The sequence below is a fragment of the Microchirus variegatus genome (assembly GCF_963457635.1).
Source record: "Microchirus variegatus genome assembly, chromosome: 22".
NCBI classification, from domain to species: domain Eukaryota; kingdom Metazoa; phylum Chordata; class Actinopteri; order Pleuronectiformes; family Soleidae; genus Microchirus; species Microchirus variegatus.
The window spans coordinates 3,975,024-3,991,837 of NC_139823.1; the positions used below are offsets into that span (position 1 = coordinate 3,975,024).

The window sequence follows — 16,814 nt, forward strand, 5'->3', positions numbered from 1 at the left end:
CCACTGCTCGTGTCTGTGTATGTATTTAACTGTCCTCCAACCATCATGGCGCTGTGTGTGTGTGTGTGTGTGTTATATGCAATGAACCTTAAAATGTATTTGCATAAAAAACCCAGTTAATGAGTCGCTCGTGAATCACAGACAATTCTGCAGTCTTCATGTCTGCACCATGAAGCAGCAGCAGCAGCGGTGCAGATACTGTGCTTCCATGGCCTTGGTGCCATTATTCCACCATGCTTTGCAGAAAAAGCCTATGGAGGTCAACTCCAACGTTTCCAGTCTATTGCTGCTATACACGCAAGCCTCCTCCTCCAAAACGTGTGCAGATTGAGGAATGAGGCTTTGCGGTTGTCATTACATATCATTACACGACGAGGTTTGCGCTGCTGGAATGCTTTAAATCAAATATTCCATCGGTGGTTCACAATTTTTTTTTCTTTTTTTTCCTTTTGCGTGAGCTATAGGGTAAGAAGGCTGGAGAGGAGTTTCCTCTGCACTCAGGGAGCCAATGAAGTCTCTCGCACGCGCTCACATGAGTTTCTCCGGACAGGTTTTAATGACTGATATTATGTATGGTAATTTCTTAGCTGGATCACATGACGCAATTACCTCAAGAATCGATCAAGATGTATTGCAGGTCTGCCTACGTTTCCGATTTTTTCTCCCTGGCGGGGTCTTTCCACGCGCCCGTGGTGCTACAGATGGACAAAGTTTAACACAGTCGCGCTGCCAATTCCTCTCCTCCCATGCAAAGAGGGAAAGGGAAGAAGAGATATGACGGAGTACGATGATCGCAGCTGTGCGTCAAATATGTATTTACCGAGCTGTACTTATTACGTTTCGACGCCCGATTTCACATCAGTGTCCTCGTTTTTACCGCAGACTACTTCGTGCCAGGTTAATTTCCCCTATTCTCCAAACCTAGCCCAGGTCCAACCTGTTCGAGAAGTCGCTTTCAGGGATTATGGACTGGACCACCCCAGCAAATGGCACTACAGGGGCAATTACGCGTCCTACTACTCGGACGAGATAATGCACCGGGACTTGATCCAGTCCTCCAGCAGCAGCAGGGCGGAAGTGATCTTCAAAAACGAGTCCTTGTACGGCCACCACGGAGGTACGAGCTCGCCGTGCAATTTCTTCGCCGGTGTCGGTCGAAACGGGGTTCTCCCCCAGGGCTTCGACCAGTTTTTTGACCCCCCTAACCCGGACAAGCTCAGCGCGGAGCTCCCCAAACAAAAGACAGACTGTGCTGCTCCGGGAGATGCTACAGAAAACGAGGAGCCTTTAACCAAAGTGGAGCAGCAGCAGCAGCAGGAGGAGCACAAAGCGGATCCGAGCGCGAGCGTGGACGAGGACTCATCCTCCAACTGCGGCGACAAGAACAACCAACAGAGTGGGTATCATTTTTTATCCCCTTTGTCTTGGATATAAGGTGCTACCTTTGAGACAATGGAGAGTGTAGACTGCTGCACTCATGTGCCCCATGCACTGTCGCTGTCCCGGGTTATGTGTCTCTTTATAAGCATGCAAAAGCTTTTATATCCCAATAAGACTTACTTTACGCTTGTAAAGGTATTTACAATGGAGAGAGTCAAGTAAGCGTAGTTTAAAGGTTACCTGGCGTCTAGTAACGAGGCGACGTTGTTGGAATTGATTTGCAATGAGAGGAAATTGATTAAATTGGCACATTTTTTATGGAAGTTAATGTTGCATGTTATTCAGATATAGCAAAAATATTTATAGGTTATATATATATTATATATGCTACAGTGTGATTTTTGTAACTGGGAGTGTGCTTAACATTCAGTGCAGTAAAGTTCATTTTAATGCAAATTCCTTTGGTGGTCATGGTGTGTGTGTGTGTGTGTATGTGGACATGTGTGTGTGTGTGTGTGTGTGTGTGTGTGTGTGTGTGAGAAGAGAGAGTAGGGGGGAGGCCTTTGTGCTTGAAAGAATAAATAAATGCATGTAAACACATTCCCTGGACTTCTGTTGAAATCTCATCACTTCATGTGTCTTCATTTTTGTTCACGTGTTGTGTGTGTGTGTGTGTCCTCCTGCTCCTCGTGCAGGTTCATCCACCAAGTCCAGGAAGAAGAGGTGTCCTTACTCCAAATACCAGATCCGAGAACTTGAACGAGAGTTTTTCTTCAACGTGTACATTAACAAAGAGAAGCGGCTGCAGTTGTCCAGGATGTTAAACCTGTCTGACCGACAGGTGAAGATTTGGTTCCAGAACAGACGAATGAAGGAGAAAAAGCTCAACCGCGACCGTCTACAGTATTTCACCGGGAATCCTTTATTCTGATATTCTGACATGGCAACACACACTCACACACACACACCTACACACACTCACACACACACACGTAAAGACTCTGTATATTTGACTCATTCTCTTCAAACTGTTTATTCCACAAACATATGGCATTTAAAAATAACAAACAAGGTGCCACCTTTTGTTTTCTTGCATTTATTTATTTTTGTGTTCCTATATTTTTACCGCGTAATTGGCAACACGTATTTCCCACCAATGCGCGTGCAGCGTTTTTCAAATTATTTATATAAACGTATGTGTAGCCTTCTTCCTTAACTGTGTACTGTAATGTGCATTTATAAAGACGCATGTAATGTACGTTGTGGTGTGAAATTAAGTAGACACGAAACAAAACAAACAAAAAAATAATAATCAAGTATTTTAGTCACGAAACTTGTCACATGAACCAAGTGGTGTGAACATGTTCACGTGCACAGAGTGCAGAGGGGTTTGCTGATTGCAGGCCTGATGCTCCCGTTATTTCCTTTTCTTTCTAACACTGTGGTGTTTACTAAACCTTGAACCGTCTAGACAGTACAATAAACGTAGCTGTAAATGTCTAAATAGGGGGCTATTGGACTTTGGTGTCCCAGCCCCCCCCAGACCACAAGAAGACTTTTTTATTTTCTTGACTCACAGTGTAGTTTCACGTCAGGCTACAAAATGTGTGGAGAATCCAAGAGATTTCCGTCTATATTTAGCCTCCCTGTGACTGAACTGTTGCAGGGTTAACTGGGGAACAATGGAATATATTTTGATGAGGACCGCCATTTGAAAAGATAAGTAATCTTTCAAGTTTATGTGCTCGCGTAGAATTAATAATGGGCGTAATGTGGCTGTGGATCTGCTGCAGAGGAAGATGGTTTCTAAATATAACAAGGGAGGCGGAGGCAGAGGGAAAAAAACGGATTTTGCTCTTTAATTAATGCAGGTGAGAGCTTGATATGCAGGAAGTAAAACCTTCGCTCCACACATCACAGCAGCACTAGGCTAGTATTCTTATTTTTCTAATGGATCAACAAAATAAATGCATTAAATTCACATCTAATGCTTGTGATGCAACTATATATATATATATATGTGTGTGTGTGTGTGTGTGTGTGTGTGTGTGTGTTTTAATTTTCGCTTCAAGTGTCTGCAGCAACAATTAGGCCTCGCTCCTCCTGTTTTCAGCGACATTCTCGAAAACATTAGAGCGGGATTAATGCTTATTTCATTCGGTATACTTGCCCACAATGGCTGTTCGAAAACTGAGGTTTCATTAAGCGTTTAATTGGGTTGTCATCATGTCCTACAGTGAAATGACATGACCAACTGTGTTGAGCGTTTCACTCCGTTTCTCGGTGTATCCACATGGGGGCAGACTTGCTGCTTGGGCTCGAGGTTTGGAAATGCAGAGTTCAGCCAAATTGACACCCATGCAGCTTCACCCTGCACGGAAATGAGTCAGTGAAGGAAAACTCCCTTCAATACAGTTTTTCTTTTATAAAGATTTTTTTTTATTTTCATTTCAACTACACTCATACACCAGCCATAAATACGCTGTTTTCGTCACAGTTGAATTTTTGGTTTGAAAAAAAAGGGGCACATTTCCTGCATGGTGTGAAACCATACAATTGAAAAATGTGCGTTTTCTCTTTAGATCTGGAGAAAAAATTGTTAAATGTTGTAGCACATTATCTTTTTTATTTGTATTATTTCACTCGTTGCTGTGTTTACATGAAGCAAAAACCTCCGTGCTGTCTTTCCCACAGCAATTACATTCGTCAGTCACGTTCAAGGGTTTTAAAAGTGCAAGGGAAACAAAAGAAAATATAATTCCTCCACTGTCTTTTTTGTCATGTGAACTTTATAAACCTCGATGTGTACCTGAAGGCCACACAGACTTATAGGCCACTGATATAAGGCATCGTGCTGATTATAGACACAAATACCCTTTGTTTTTGTTTTTAAATATCATTTGAGTTTGTTGTTATTACTTCTTAATTTCTATCTACTTACATTTGAAATGTTTGAGCTGAGCTCCTTCACTAAAGGCCTTGTTTTAGTTTCCAAATTTCTCTTTTCAATGTCCGCGTCGCCCCCACTTTCTTTAAACTTCCAATGTTATTTTTTTGTATCCTTATATTTTAATCATCCATATGCCATTTTACAAGTATTATAATAATATTATATTGCGTATACATGAATAATATACTACCATATTAAATAGTTTTAGTGCGCCTGATGTAAAAAAAACAAAAAACAATGTTATCTCTGAGTGATTGTCGAAGGAAAAAAAAAAGAAAAATAATAATAATAATAATAATAATTAAAGCAAAACGGATGTTCGTGTTGTCAAATGTCTCAGTTTCAGTCAAAGATCTCAGTTCTTTTCTTTATTGACCAGTTTAAGAATAATATTAAATATGATGGGCTGTGGTTAATGGATTCTCCAAAGTTATTTCGTAATAAAAAGGGAGGGATAATAAACAGGCCTGTGTTTTTGTTGTGTGAATCCCGCAATGTTGTTGGTTTGCATAAGACAGTGTTTACACATTTCGAACACTTTGTTACGTCTGTTGATTTTAAACTTGTCGCATCGATACCAAAGATAAATTTATTTCAAAACCCACTGCATGTTTTTATTATTTTCATTATAAGACATAAAGACTAATCGATTTTTGCTCGGTTTATTTTTCCCAGCACAAGGTGATTTTATTTTCATTTTCCTCAGTCTTTATCTTGTACACATTTGTCCTCATTGGAGACAAAAACAATGGAACCCTAAGCAGAAATATTCATGTGACCACCACGTTCTTTCATTTTTTCCTTTTTTTAAACTAAACTTTGTATTCTTACGTCAAAAACTACACTTGTGACAAAATGCAAACAGCGACATTGCCGTTAATAATGTGTGTAATAATAAAAGGCACATTTCTATCTGGATTAAGTGGATTTATTTCATGGCTGTAAAGCTCTAATGTTGACCTTCATGCAGAAGAGACCTTCAAATGGCTGATTTAAGTTTGGAAATGGTGGACTGACATTTCCCTGCACAGGCTCTTTACTGGAATTCTTACATCTGGCAAAAAAGAAGAAGAAAGAAGACATTTCTCTTTTGACATTTCGATTGAATTTGGCACAAGTTAACAAAATTAACAAACTCTTCTGGATTAATTAAGAAAATATATTACATCATATAATTATGGCCCACTTTATTCATTTGTTTCCAAATTAATACAGTATCTGTTATATGTTTGTGTACATTCTATTAATATATATACAGTTTACATTACCTTGATTAACTTAAAAACACATATACACGTGTGTGTGTGTGTGTGTGCATATAGTCTGTGTGTGTGAAATTAATTAAAGTAATGTAAAATGTCGTTGGTGGAATGATATATAAATACAAATATACAGTGGTGGTTTGTTTCATTGACACAGTCTAGTTGTTGCCTATGCGCCATGAAGAAAGCACACATACACACACACACACACACACACACACACACACACACACACACACACACACACACACACACACACACAAAGAGACAAATGTCCTTTTGGCGTTTTTGAAAACACGTCACACGTCACTGGGGTCGTTGAACAGGAGAGACCCAAATGAAAACACGCACTGCTTCTGATTCAAATTTCCATTTTATTTTATATTTTATTATTTATTTATTTATTTATTCTGCGATAATTGCCTCCGTTTTTTTTGTTGTTGTTTTTTTGGAACAGCCTCTGTGCAAAAGTCCCGCGATGGCCCCGTGCGTCTGCACGAGCCCGCAGACCAATTTCAAGTCCGTGTCGTAGGTGTCGCTGTTGACCACGTCTGCATCCGCAGTGCACGAGAGCGTGTGCAGCGGAGAGGAGGCTGCGTCTCAAGGCCATTTTCAAATCTCATTGGTGGGCTTGTCATGTGGTCGGGAGGCATCCTGACTTACACGGAGATGGTTTTTCCTATAGATATGTCAGCCTACAAAGGACATCTCTCTCCTCCAAAGAACTTTACCCCCCAAAATGTCCTTCCCCACTAGCTCTCCTGCGGCAAACACATTTCTAGTGGACTCGCTCATTGGCGCGTGCAGGACGGACAGCTTTTACTCCAGCAGCAACATGTACATGCCGTCCGGCTCCGAAATGGGAACTTACGGAATGCAAACCTGTGGACTCCTGCCGTCTTTCGGCAAAAGAGGGGAGGTCGGCCACCAAAACATGGGCATGAATGTCCACTCGTACATACCTCAGATAGATAACTGGACTGACCCGAGCAGAGCCTGCAGAATAGAGCCGTCCACTCAGATGACAAACTGTTCGTTTTCACAGAGCATAAAGGAAGAGAGTAACTGCTGCATGTACTCCGATAAGAGAGTGCAGAAAGTCAGCGTGACAGAAGTGCCCGCTTACTCTAACGTGCTCCCCGAGTCCTGTCCCGCAGACGGTCCGGAGATCCCGGTACCGGGATATTTCAGACTGAGCCAAACTTATGCGAATGGAAAGCATCAGGAAAACTACTGCCACGAGCCGCCGAGTCCGAACCCCACATTGATGCAGCTCAGTCGGCTCACCCCGAAGCCGCAGTCCGCTTCCTCCGCCTCCTCCTCTTCATCATCGTCCTCTAATTTTGCAGAGGTGGAAAAGAAAAGTGAAGACGTCCGGCAGCAGGATTCCGAGACCTCGAGGACTCCGGTCCGCGCGGAAAGTCCGGACCCAAAGTCCGGCTGTGAGGAGAAAAGCTGCACCGTGGACGCGCCTGTGTCCAGCCCTGAGCTGCAGCAGCAGCAGCAGCAGCAGAAAGGCAAAGGTGGGTTGGCTACAATGAAAGCTTTTATCTTGTGGCGCTGCAGTGTTGAGAAGGCTGTAGCATCATAAAACCAAGTATAAAACACAAACAACCCCGAAAGTCGTAATGTTTAATGAGAGTCTTTCTCAGGTTGCAGTCATAGGCTTTTTTTTTTTAAAACCAGGCTGCATACATGAGGCATGCTGAGGCACCACAACTCCTTTCTTTAAAAAGAAAAAAAAATGTATTCTTGCTTAGACTTAGTCCACTTTCGATAGCTTTATATTTAGAAGTGTGCCACATGTTTCCAGCAAGAACCGTGTAAGCTGCACTGCTAATACTTTGCACGTTTGCTGTTCTAAATTCAACATTCGCCTGCAAAAATGGTGCATTTGCAGCTCCAGATGTGGTGCATGCTCAGTTCAGTGCACATCTGCACCACAAATACAAATAGAACCCACGCTATTTGAGATTGAATAACTGCTTAATGATAGACGACATTAATTACACGTTGATGCTTTTAATATTTAATGAAATTAGTGGGTTGTTGTGTGTGTGTGTGTGTGTGTTTTTTCTCTCTCACACGTCTCAGGCTGTGTATGAAGGTGTATTCCCGGTGCATGTGCGCTTTGATCAGCTGAGGTTTCATTTCATTTCTCTTTTATTAGTGGTGGCATGCTCGTGACTAATAACATCCCCTGGATATTAATTATTCTGGGAAGGCGTTTATATTGTGTGTTATTTCCCAGAGGTGAAATGTGCAGCAGCAGGTGAGATGTGCTTGAAGTTGGAATCCCACTGCAGAGACAAAAAGCCTAAAAATACACGCTTGCATGCATGTGTGTGTCCGTGTGTGTGTGTGTCTCACGCTTTCTTTTCCTTTCTCCCACAGACTGTAAGAGTGACCCGCCGACGAGCAACTGGTTAACAGCCAAGAGTGGCAGGAAGAAAAGATGCCCCTACACAAAGCACCAGACCCTGGAGTTGGAGAAGGAGTTCCTCTTCAATATGTATCTGACCCGAGAGCGCCGCCTAGAGATCAGCAGGGGCGTCAACCTCACCGACAGGCAGGTCAAGATCTGGTTCCAGAACCGCAGGATGAAACTGAAGAAAATGAACAGGGAAAACCGCATCCGTGAACTGACCTCAAACCTCACCTTTTCGTGAGCTCGCATTTGTCAGTGGTTTCTTTTGATTGTTATTATAATTATTATTATTATTATTATTATTTGTATGTCTCTAGTGTTCAGTTTGATGCTTTTGGTGGCATTGGACGTTCATCTTTTAATTTCAGCGAAACTGTGACTATATATATATATGCCATTTTAGTACTTTGTGTGGCGTCTCGTGGCCTATATATGTTTGATTCTGTTTGTTTTTGTCACATCAGGGTAACGCGTTTTGTTTTTAAATTATTGGAGAAGTAGACTTCGTCTCTCCCCCCTCCTCCTCCTCCTCCTCCTCTTCATCCTCTTCCTCCTCTTCCTCCTCCTCTGTCCGTGGACATGGATTCTATTCTATTGTGTCAGGGGTGGTGAGTTCGCTTTGTTGAAAGATGTTGCTTTATTTGAGTCATGAAAGCACATTTATTGTCGTGATAGTGCAGCGTTTTGTTTTACAGTGAGTGCCAGACATTTGCTCTATGGTGAAGTGTTTCTATGTGGGCCTAAAGTGGCGGAAAAACGGTGTTGATCTGTGAATTTTACTGCATGTTTGTGGCATGTATATCTTGCAATAAATATGATTGTCAAATAAGTTTGTTTTCCCTTTTTTTGTTGTTATTGTTGTTGTTGTACACGTCTTCCTCGTCTATAATTGGTGGCCAAGTGTTGTATTATTATTTTTCTGTGCGTAACATAAGGAATAAATCAAGCATTTCCTTAACGAGCTTGATGGAGTTTAGTCAAATCCGAAAGTGTTTCCTATAGAGTGTTTCTAATTTTAACTAATTTAGAACACGTGACGTCTTCTATCTTCCATTATTATTATTTTATTTATTCATTTGTATTATTATTGTGTGCTGCCAGTACAAGTGCGTATTAATATTTTATTATGTTTCACAAAGGTAACATGAAAACAACATATTGGAATTAGGAGCAAAATAGTGTCAAAAATAGTCAAAATAAGACTCGAGAAATGTCAAATGAAGGGGTTTGTATTTGTTTTTATTTCCAGGCCTCTTCATTATTGACTATAAAAGGCTGCGTAAGTTATGTTCAAGCACAAATTCGCAGACAGGAATCAGCTCTTCCTCTCCGAGCTGCACAGGCCTCTGCAGACACTCTCTTTCTCCTCATTGTGCAGAATATTTGACATATATTTTTTTAAATCCTTATTTGTTATATAGTGCCATAATTTGCAGACTTTTTTCTTTTCCCCCATGTCTTAAAACGTCATTTCATGCACTCAAATTCACCAAACTAAACTAAAAAATAATGAAATAAAGTGACATTATTCCACTTGAATCCCATCTTTCAAACAGCAACAGACAGATGCACTCTGCTCCTGCAAGTCTTCTCTTCTTTTATTGACGGCGTGTATAATCACACGCACCTCATAAAACATTTATTGATGCATATAAAGGCATGATGGCCCTTCTTTGAATTAACACAATCATTTTCACAACTGCCACTTCCTGTTCAACTTTGCAAAAATTAAACAAAGCCAGAAAATATGTTTCCTCGGCGAAATGTTAACAATGGACTGGGCCGCATTTGTGAAAGGGAAATGGCGTCTGTTATTTTACAGCATGTTATTACATCTATTTTTACGAGGACTCCGCCAGTCTATAAAGCATTTTACTGGCATGGAGGGGTATCAGGACGGTATTATAAGACTTTTCTCAAACATTAAGATGCAGGGAAATCCGTCTTGCAGTGTATATGAGTATGTGTGTGTGTGTGTGTGTGTGTAGGAGGAGGGGGTGTCCTATTCCTTTTTTTGTTGCAACATCCTGCAGCCACAGGCTCGCGAGAAACCTAGAAGAAGAAAAAAAAAAAAATTTGCATTTATTTGAGCGATTCTTTTCGCCCTGCAGTCACATGTGCGAGACTTTTATTATTATTATTATTACTTGTGAAATGAAAAGCGAAATTAAACCTGGTGGAGGAAAAAAGAGAGAGAGTGAGAGAGGGAGGGAGAGAGAGAGAGAGAGAGAGCAAGGGCAGGATTGATTTACTTGCTGTATTGGTAAATATGACCACGTGATCCATGTAACCAATCCCTGTAGATGCAGGCCAGCAAAAATACCATGATTGTTCATAGAGGGAAGCTTCCCGTAACAGTGCAACCCTTATTATATGAGTAGGAAGAGATCAAAAATGTCTTCCAGTGGCACTCTCAGTAACTGCTATGTGGACGCGGTCATGGGGCAGGAGCCGGAGGATGTGTACGGTGCTCGCTTCCTTCAGGCTCCGCACACGGTGACCCCGAGGCCGCCAGGTGCCGGGGACAACGCAGACTTCTCCTCGTGCAATTTTGCACCAAAGTCCGCCGTTTTCTCGTCGTCGTGGTCCTCGGTTCATCCGCAGGGGATTTATCATCCGTACGTGCACCACCACCACCACCACCACCAGTCCCATCTGCCCGCGTCAGACGGCAGATATGTCGGGGTCCGCTCGTGGATGGAGCCCATCTCGAACCACGTTTCCTTCGCCGCCGGATTCCACGCCAGCAGTCGCAGCTCGTACGGGACGAAGCCCGAGGCGCTGCTGCAGCCGCCGAAAGCCGCCGAATGCGACGCGTTGGAGGCAGAAGCTCGGCCGTCGGAGTTCACGTGCGGAGGAGCGTCCGAGTGCGCGGAGAAGGCGAGCAAAGAGCACAGTGGAAGTGAGCATTCGAGCCACAGCGAGTCCAAAGAGGAGAAACAACCACAACTTGACCCAAGTAAGTAAACGAAATAGCCGGTAATGATTTACAACCTCAAGAACTGTATGAGCTGGGTGTGTAAAACTGGAGGTTTTACTAACCTATAAAAGTGTCTCGAGCTATAGCGCGGCTAGGGAAGGAGAGAGAGGGAGAAAAAAAAAACTTCAACCCTAGCAGGGTTTTTTACAGAGGATCCTAAACTCTTTCATGTCACGGGACACTCCAAATAGATACACAATGCTCCATGTCGATAGGATCTTTAGCTGCAGGCTGGAGTTGGGGAACATTCACTTTCTTGTATTTATAGGGGAAAATTGGGAGCAAGTGTAAAAAAGTCATCTTTACGCACTGACTATTATATTTCTGCTTCTGGTTCCCTGCAACCAGAGCAGTGTCCTTACCATGCTCCAGAAAGAAGTCATTAAATTTATATTCCCAGTGCCTCCATATCTATTTATTTATTTATTTATTTATTTATTTACTGTGTATTGTTTTCCCCCCCACCACCACCTCCACCCCCAGACAACCCAGCAGCGAACTGGATCCACGCGCGCTCCACGAGGAAGAAGCGGTGCCCGTACACCAAATATCAGACTCTCGAGCTGGAGAAGGAGTTCCTCTTCAACATGTATCTGACCAGAGACCGGCGCTACGAGGTGGCCCGCATTCTCACCCTGACCGAGAGACAAGTGAAGATCTGGTTCCAGAACAGAAGGATGAAAATGAAGAAGATGAACAGGGAGAGGAGCGGCGGCAAGGAGCAGCTATGAGCGCACGGGACTGCTGCTGCTGCTGCTGCTGCTGCTGCTTCTGCCATTTCATACATTCTTGACGTTTCTACCAACAAAGCCATGACGTGAACATTTCACAATTATTTTATTTTATTTTTTCCTGCAGGAGCCCCGGTAGCCATCTTCTTAGGCGTCTTAAAAACTTAAACATTGAGTAATTTGATGGCCAATGTGCAGGGAAGTGACTGGTGCACAAAGGATACGTTGGATTTTTCTTTTTTTGTTTTTGTTTTTGTTTTACAAGTTTACACCGTCACAAACTGGGATGTTCACGGATTTCCAGCTTTGTTTAAAAAAAAGAAAAAAGAAAAATAGAAAACGTGTCCATGTTGTGTTTTGCTTTTACAGTTGTTACGAAATGGAGTGTGTGTGTGTGTGTGTGTATAAATATATAAACACTTTCACAGTTGCAACTACTTTGAACACTGTTGTGTCACCACACGCGCACACACATGCAAAAAATGCTGCGTCAGTGCAGATTTATAACAATCAGGTTAAATAACTCTGTCATTGCGATTTTTTCCCTTTAAAAAAGCAAAACAAACCAAAAAAAAACAATTTAAATTCTCTCTGCGCTGCTACTCTAATGTTTTGTTATTTTATTAGATTTTCTCTCATCAAAATTTATTTCCCGAGGCCTTGTTTACACAAACACTGCCTGACTCCAGCACAGTTGTCCTGCAGGCAAAATAATACACACACAAAAAAGTCAGTCCCACACTGGCAGATTTCTCAATTTGAATGCAATCAAAGTTAAAGTTAAATACTGTTATTGAATTTCACTCTTCTAAAAAAAAAGTACTTTGGAAAACGTAGAAAAACAAGTAATAAAGTGTTTACGACATGGGAGAGGTGTCGCTGCCGATTTCCAATTTATTGTTCAACTTGTACGAATAATTACTTTAAAGCAGGAAGGAACGTGGGCCAATAAAGCTATAGAAATGGCTAGACGTCTGGGCTAAATGAGTTTATGGGCCCGGCCAGCAATTACACTCTCCTTTGAAATCCCCTTCTTTCTTTGGGCGTTTGCGTCTGTTGCTGACAAACAGAATGTGGACACTTTTTTCCCCCTCTCTCCACCGGGTGTCTGCTCAATGGATTGTTTCAGAGGAAATCACCCCCACAACCATAATGGTCACGTTTATTCACCAACTCCATTTCCCACCGATGGGGACGAAGAAAACACACACACACAAAAAAACTTAACTTTGACTGATGCAGTCTTAACTTTGCCAATTTAAAACCAACTTTTTTACCTCACACAGGCTGGGATTACATTTCTCAAAAATGTTGGACCTATTAATTATAGTGATGACGTGTTTAAAGGCAGCAGTTCGATCGTAACTTAAATGATAAATAATTGCAGTTTTAAATATATACAATTTGCCTATTGCAGCACTGGTTGGGGGGAAGTAATGGGAGCGCTAGAGGGCGATGTTGTCCTTTTAGTCTCGGTCACAGCAGTTGATTCACAGCTGGAGGAACATGCAGACAAACACATGGATCATGCACTCATGCTTTCATTGATCTTTATTAAGAAAAATATACTTTATGAACATTTAAGATCCATTTTTAAGAAGGTTAATTTGATGAGGCTGCAAAAAAACTAATACATTTGACAACAGAAAGCCTAAAAACCTCTTGTTCTGTGTTTTTGCAGTAAAGGTTGTTGATATAGATATTTTTTTTGTTTTATTTCCATGCGTCTCATTTTTTTATATATTAAATAGCAGTCCATCCAATTTAACCTGTACAAAAAAAAAAAAAAATACAGGATTAGTCCAGTTTATCACAAACAAAAGAAATGAACCTTCACTTAAGGATTCATTCTTTTAATCTCCCCCTCTCAACGTCTTGTGAGCTTAATCCAACAGATTTAATGTTTATGTAAAAGTCTGCACAGCACAGTGGCTGCTGCTGTTGTACCACGCAGTAAAGACTCTATACAGGCCCTCATGAAAATACTTGATGACAGGCTTATATTTCATGGACGCTCCGCTACCAAACGTAGAACAGCGACTCTCTACACTACAGCCTCTGCTTTTTATTAAGAGCACACAACACTGTGGATTTATTTATTTGAAATCACATACAAACACAGATAAGCAATGATGAGCACAGAGGTGGCGCTTTATTGGGCATTTGGGAAGGTATTATTATTATTATTATTGTTATTTTTTGTCCTGTGTTCCAAATGGTGCCTGCTCCATTTTTTACACACAACACTGTACAAAAGTGACAGATAACTCGTTAAAAATAACTATTCAATAGTTATTTTTAAAAATTTAAAATTCATGAACTCAAACGCATTTAGGGCGAATTTAGTGTTTATTGTGTCTGAAAGAGTCAAAACTTCAAAACGAGGCCCAACATATACACTACTGAAAAAAGATTAAAAGATGATACAGTGATCCATGTTTTTTTATTATTTTATTTATGAGACAATACAGTATTTAGACAAATAGTCATGGACAAATACATTTTCCTGACGTTTTTCCCGGGATTTAGACACAAATGTATAGACTATACACTTAAACGTGTGACGTCATCAATGCACAACAACCCTTTGTGATTTCAAAAGACATTAAAAAACACACGACTCCATATTGTTTATTGTTTATTTATTTACTCTACACACACACACACACACACACACACACACACACACACACACACACACACACACACACACACACACACACACACACACACACACACACACACACACACACACACACACACACACACACACACACATACACTGTTTATAATATTTAAGTCAAATGAAGTGAAGGTTGTCACGAGGCTCCATATCGTTAAAATTATCCAAACAGTGAGGAAAAAAAATATTTAAAATATTTGGAGAAAATGCTTAATTGATTATTGTTCTGACATAAACGTGAAGACGATACATGACGTCACCTACCGAACATACTGTTGGACAAAGTGCTGCAAACTTGACCTCCACACGATTACACGCGCAGTTCACGCGCATCAATTGTTTGATTGATAATGAGGGAGATAAATGCAATCGCCCGCATATACGTGCAGATGTCCGTGCGTCATCGTCGCTGCGCCTCCGCGCTCGGTCATGTGTCTGCCATTGCAGGTTCGCACGAACGGGGTCAGCTATTTCACTCTCACCATCAGCTGTGTTCGTGTTACACTCTGTTTGATGATCCACGCACGTCCACTGGCCCCTTTTTTTCTCCTCCTCCTCTTCTCCAGTGTTTATTTCTGTCAAGGCTGCATGTAGGCCATGGTGTAATGAGCTGAGCGTCACGGACAGGGGCTCAATCCCAAAAGACTCCCCATTAAAAACAGTATTGCATGTTGTATTATAATATGGAAGTGCAAAGAAGGCCACGATCATGGCTGTTTGTGATGTTAGTTCAGCAATTGTTGGTGGTTTATTTCGTGGATTCACGTTTATCAATGGAGTTGCATGATACTAACCTTCAGTTTGCGTCAAAACTCACAAGATATTAAGTTTGTCCATTGTGAGCTATTGTAAAAACATGGTGGTCCAAGATGGCAGCCTCAGCTCCTCATATATATATTCACAATCCATATACAACCCATCTAAGAAATAGAATTGTTTTATTTTATTTTAAATATATGCCAAACACTGGATCTTTAAGAATCTAAGATGCAACGTTGTAATGTATTATTCGGCTCTATTTTCCTCAGTATATACTGTAATGTAGCTGCTCTATGAAGGTTACAAGAGATAAAGACGCGGCACTGATTTTGCGGTTTTGTGGATGCAGCATCAAAAGAAAGCGCGAGACGATACAGAGTTAGAAAACAATGACAAAATTGTGCGATTTTCGCTGATGTTGCATTTTTTTTAGAGAGAGAAGAAAATCCATCGGTTCGGCTTTTGTGTCGTTCTAATCCTGTGAAATCCTCATATTAACTTCAGATGATTAATTTACACTCTTGCTTTTAAAATCACAACAATGGTGTTTTTTATATATATATATTTCTGGCGCCTCTGACATCAAACTACACACACACACACAGAGACAGTGAAATTACATTATCTGCCTCACTGTAACTGACGTTACGTGGAAAAGGAGTGTAAGAAAAAGCGTTGTTATTATCTATACATGTTTTCTGCGTAAACTTCAGAGGAATCAGGCCGCACTGTGGTACAATACGATCTTTGTGATGAGAGTCAAAGCAGAACATCTGAGCCACGAGTACATGTTATACACTCTCTCTCAGATACATTCACTCATTACATTTACATTACATTTTATTTGTATTAACTCAAATAAATACTATGACAACTTGAATTTGAGGAGCGTTTGAAGCTCAAAACAAACTTTGGGCACATAGGTAGATCGTATATTGACCTGCCTGGTTGGTTTTATTTGAAAATAATGTGACCTATTATGTTAAACATTTAATAACAGGAGACAAAAAAAAAAACAGAAGTCATGAATTTAAAGGAGAACTTGGAGCCTCCGCAGTGAGACGTGCAGAGCTGCTGTTTGCCAGCACGCACACATTCTATCAGTGGACTAACACGGTGGCAGCTGTGCGCAATGTCACTACTGAGAATACACACACACACACACACACACACACACACACACACACACACACACACACACACACACACACACACACACACACACACACACACACACACACACACACACACACACACACACACACACACACACACACACACACACACACACACACACACACACCCAACACCCCCAACACACACACATCCTTGTGAATGTTATACTTTATTATATGTTTATTTTTAAATAAAATTAGGCCCATTGGGAATGTTATAAGAAACACACACACACACACACACACATACATACATATATATATAGAGAGAGACACAATTAATTTTTCATATTATTTATTTATTTCCCTATAGTCTTTGGCTCCCCATCATTAATTTATTGTGGACTGGCCCAGCAGCATAACATCACACGAGATTCGAGTGCAACGTGGCGCCTCTCTCTCTCTCTCTCTCTCTCTCTCTCTCTCTCTCTCTCTCTCTCTCTCTCTCTCTCTCTCTCTCTCTCTC

The 16,814-nt window shown here is 41.2% G+C and overlaps 3 protein-coding genes across 3 annotated transcripts; all 3 read left to right on the plus strand.

Annotated features, from left to right (window-relative positions):
* Positions 1-568: 568 nt before the first annotated feature.
* On the plus strand, positions 569-2,311 carry hoxd11a (homeobox D11a; the record flags this gene model as incomplete). The annotated part of the gene is given in 3 exon segments (XM_083908613.1): positions 569-763; positions 766-1,396; positions 2,076-2,311. Coding segments are annotated over 3 exon segments (1,062 nt in total).
* Positions 2,312-6,125: 3,814 nt separating this feature from the next.
* hoxd10a (homeobox D10a) lies at positions 6,126-8,695 on the plus strand. Its single transcript, XM_083908552.1, has 2 exons — positions 6,126-7,115; positions 7,987-8,695. The coding sequence occupies exons 1-2, from the start codon at positions 6,332-6,334 to the stop codon at positions 8,259-8,261; spliced, it is 1,059 nt and encodes a 352-aa protein (XP_083764678.1). The 5' UTR covers positions 6,126-6,331; the 3' UTR covers positions 8,262-8,695.
* A 1,628-nt stretch (positions 8,696-10,323) lies between these two features.
* Positions 10,324-14,326, plus strand: hoxd9a (homeobox D9a; the record flags this gene model as incomplete). Its single annotated transcript, XM_083908326.1, is given in 3 exon segments — positions 10,324-10,398; positions 10,400-10,979; positions 11,484-14,326. Coding segments are annotated over 3 exon segments (903 nt in total). The 3' UTR covers positions 11,732-14,326.
* Between the last annotated feature and the right edge of the window lie 2,488 nt (positions 14,327-16,814).

Coding starts and splice junctions, on each gene's coding strand:
- hoxd10a (XM_083908552.1), top strand. CDS start 6,332: ATGTCCTTCCCCACTAGCTCTCCTGCGGCAAACACATTTCTAGTGGAC. Junction 7,116..7,986: donor GCAGCAGCAGAAAGGCAAAG/GTGGGTTGGCTA, acceptor TTTCTCCCACAG/ACTGTAAGAGTGACCCGCCG.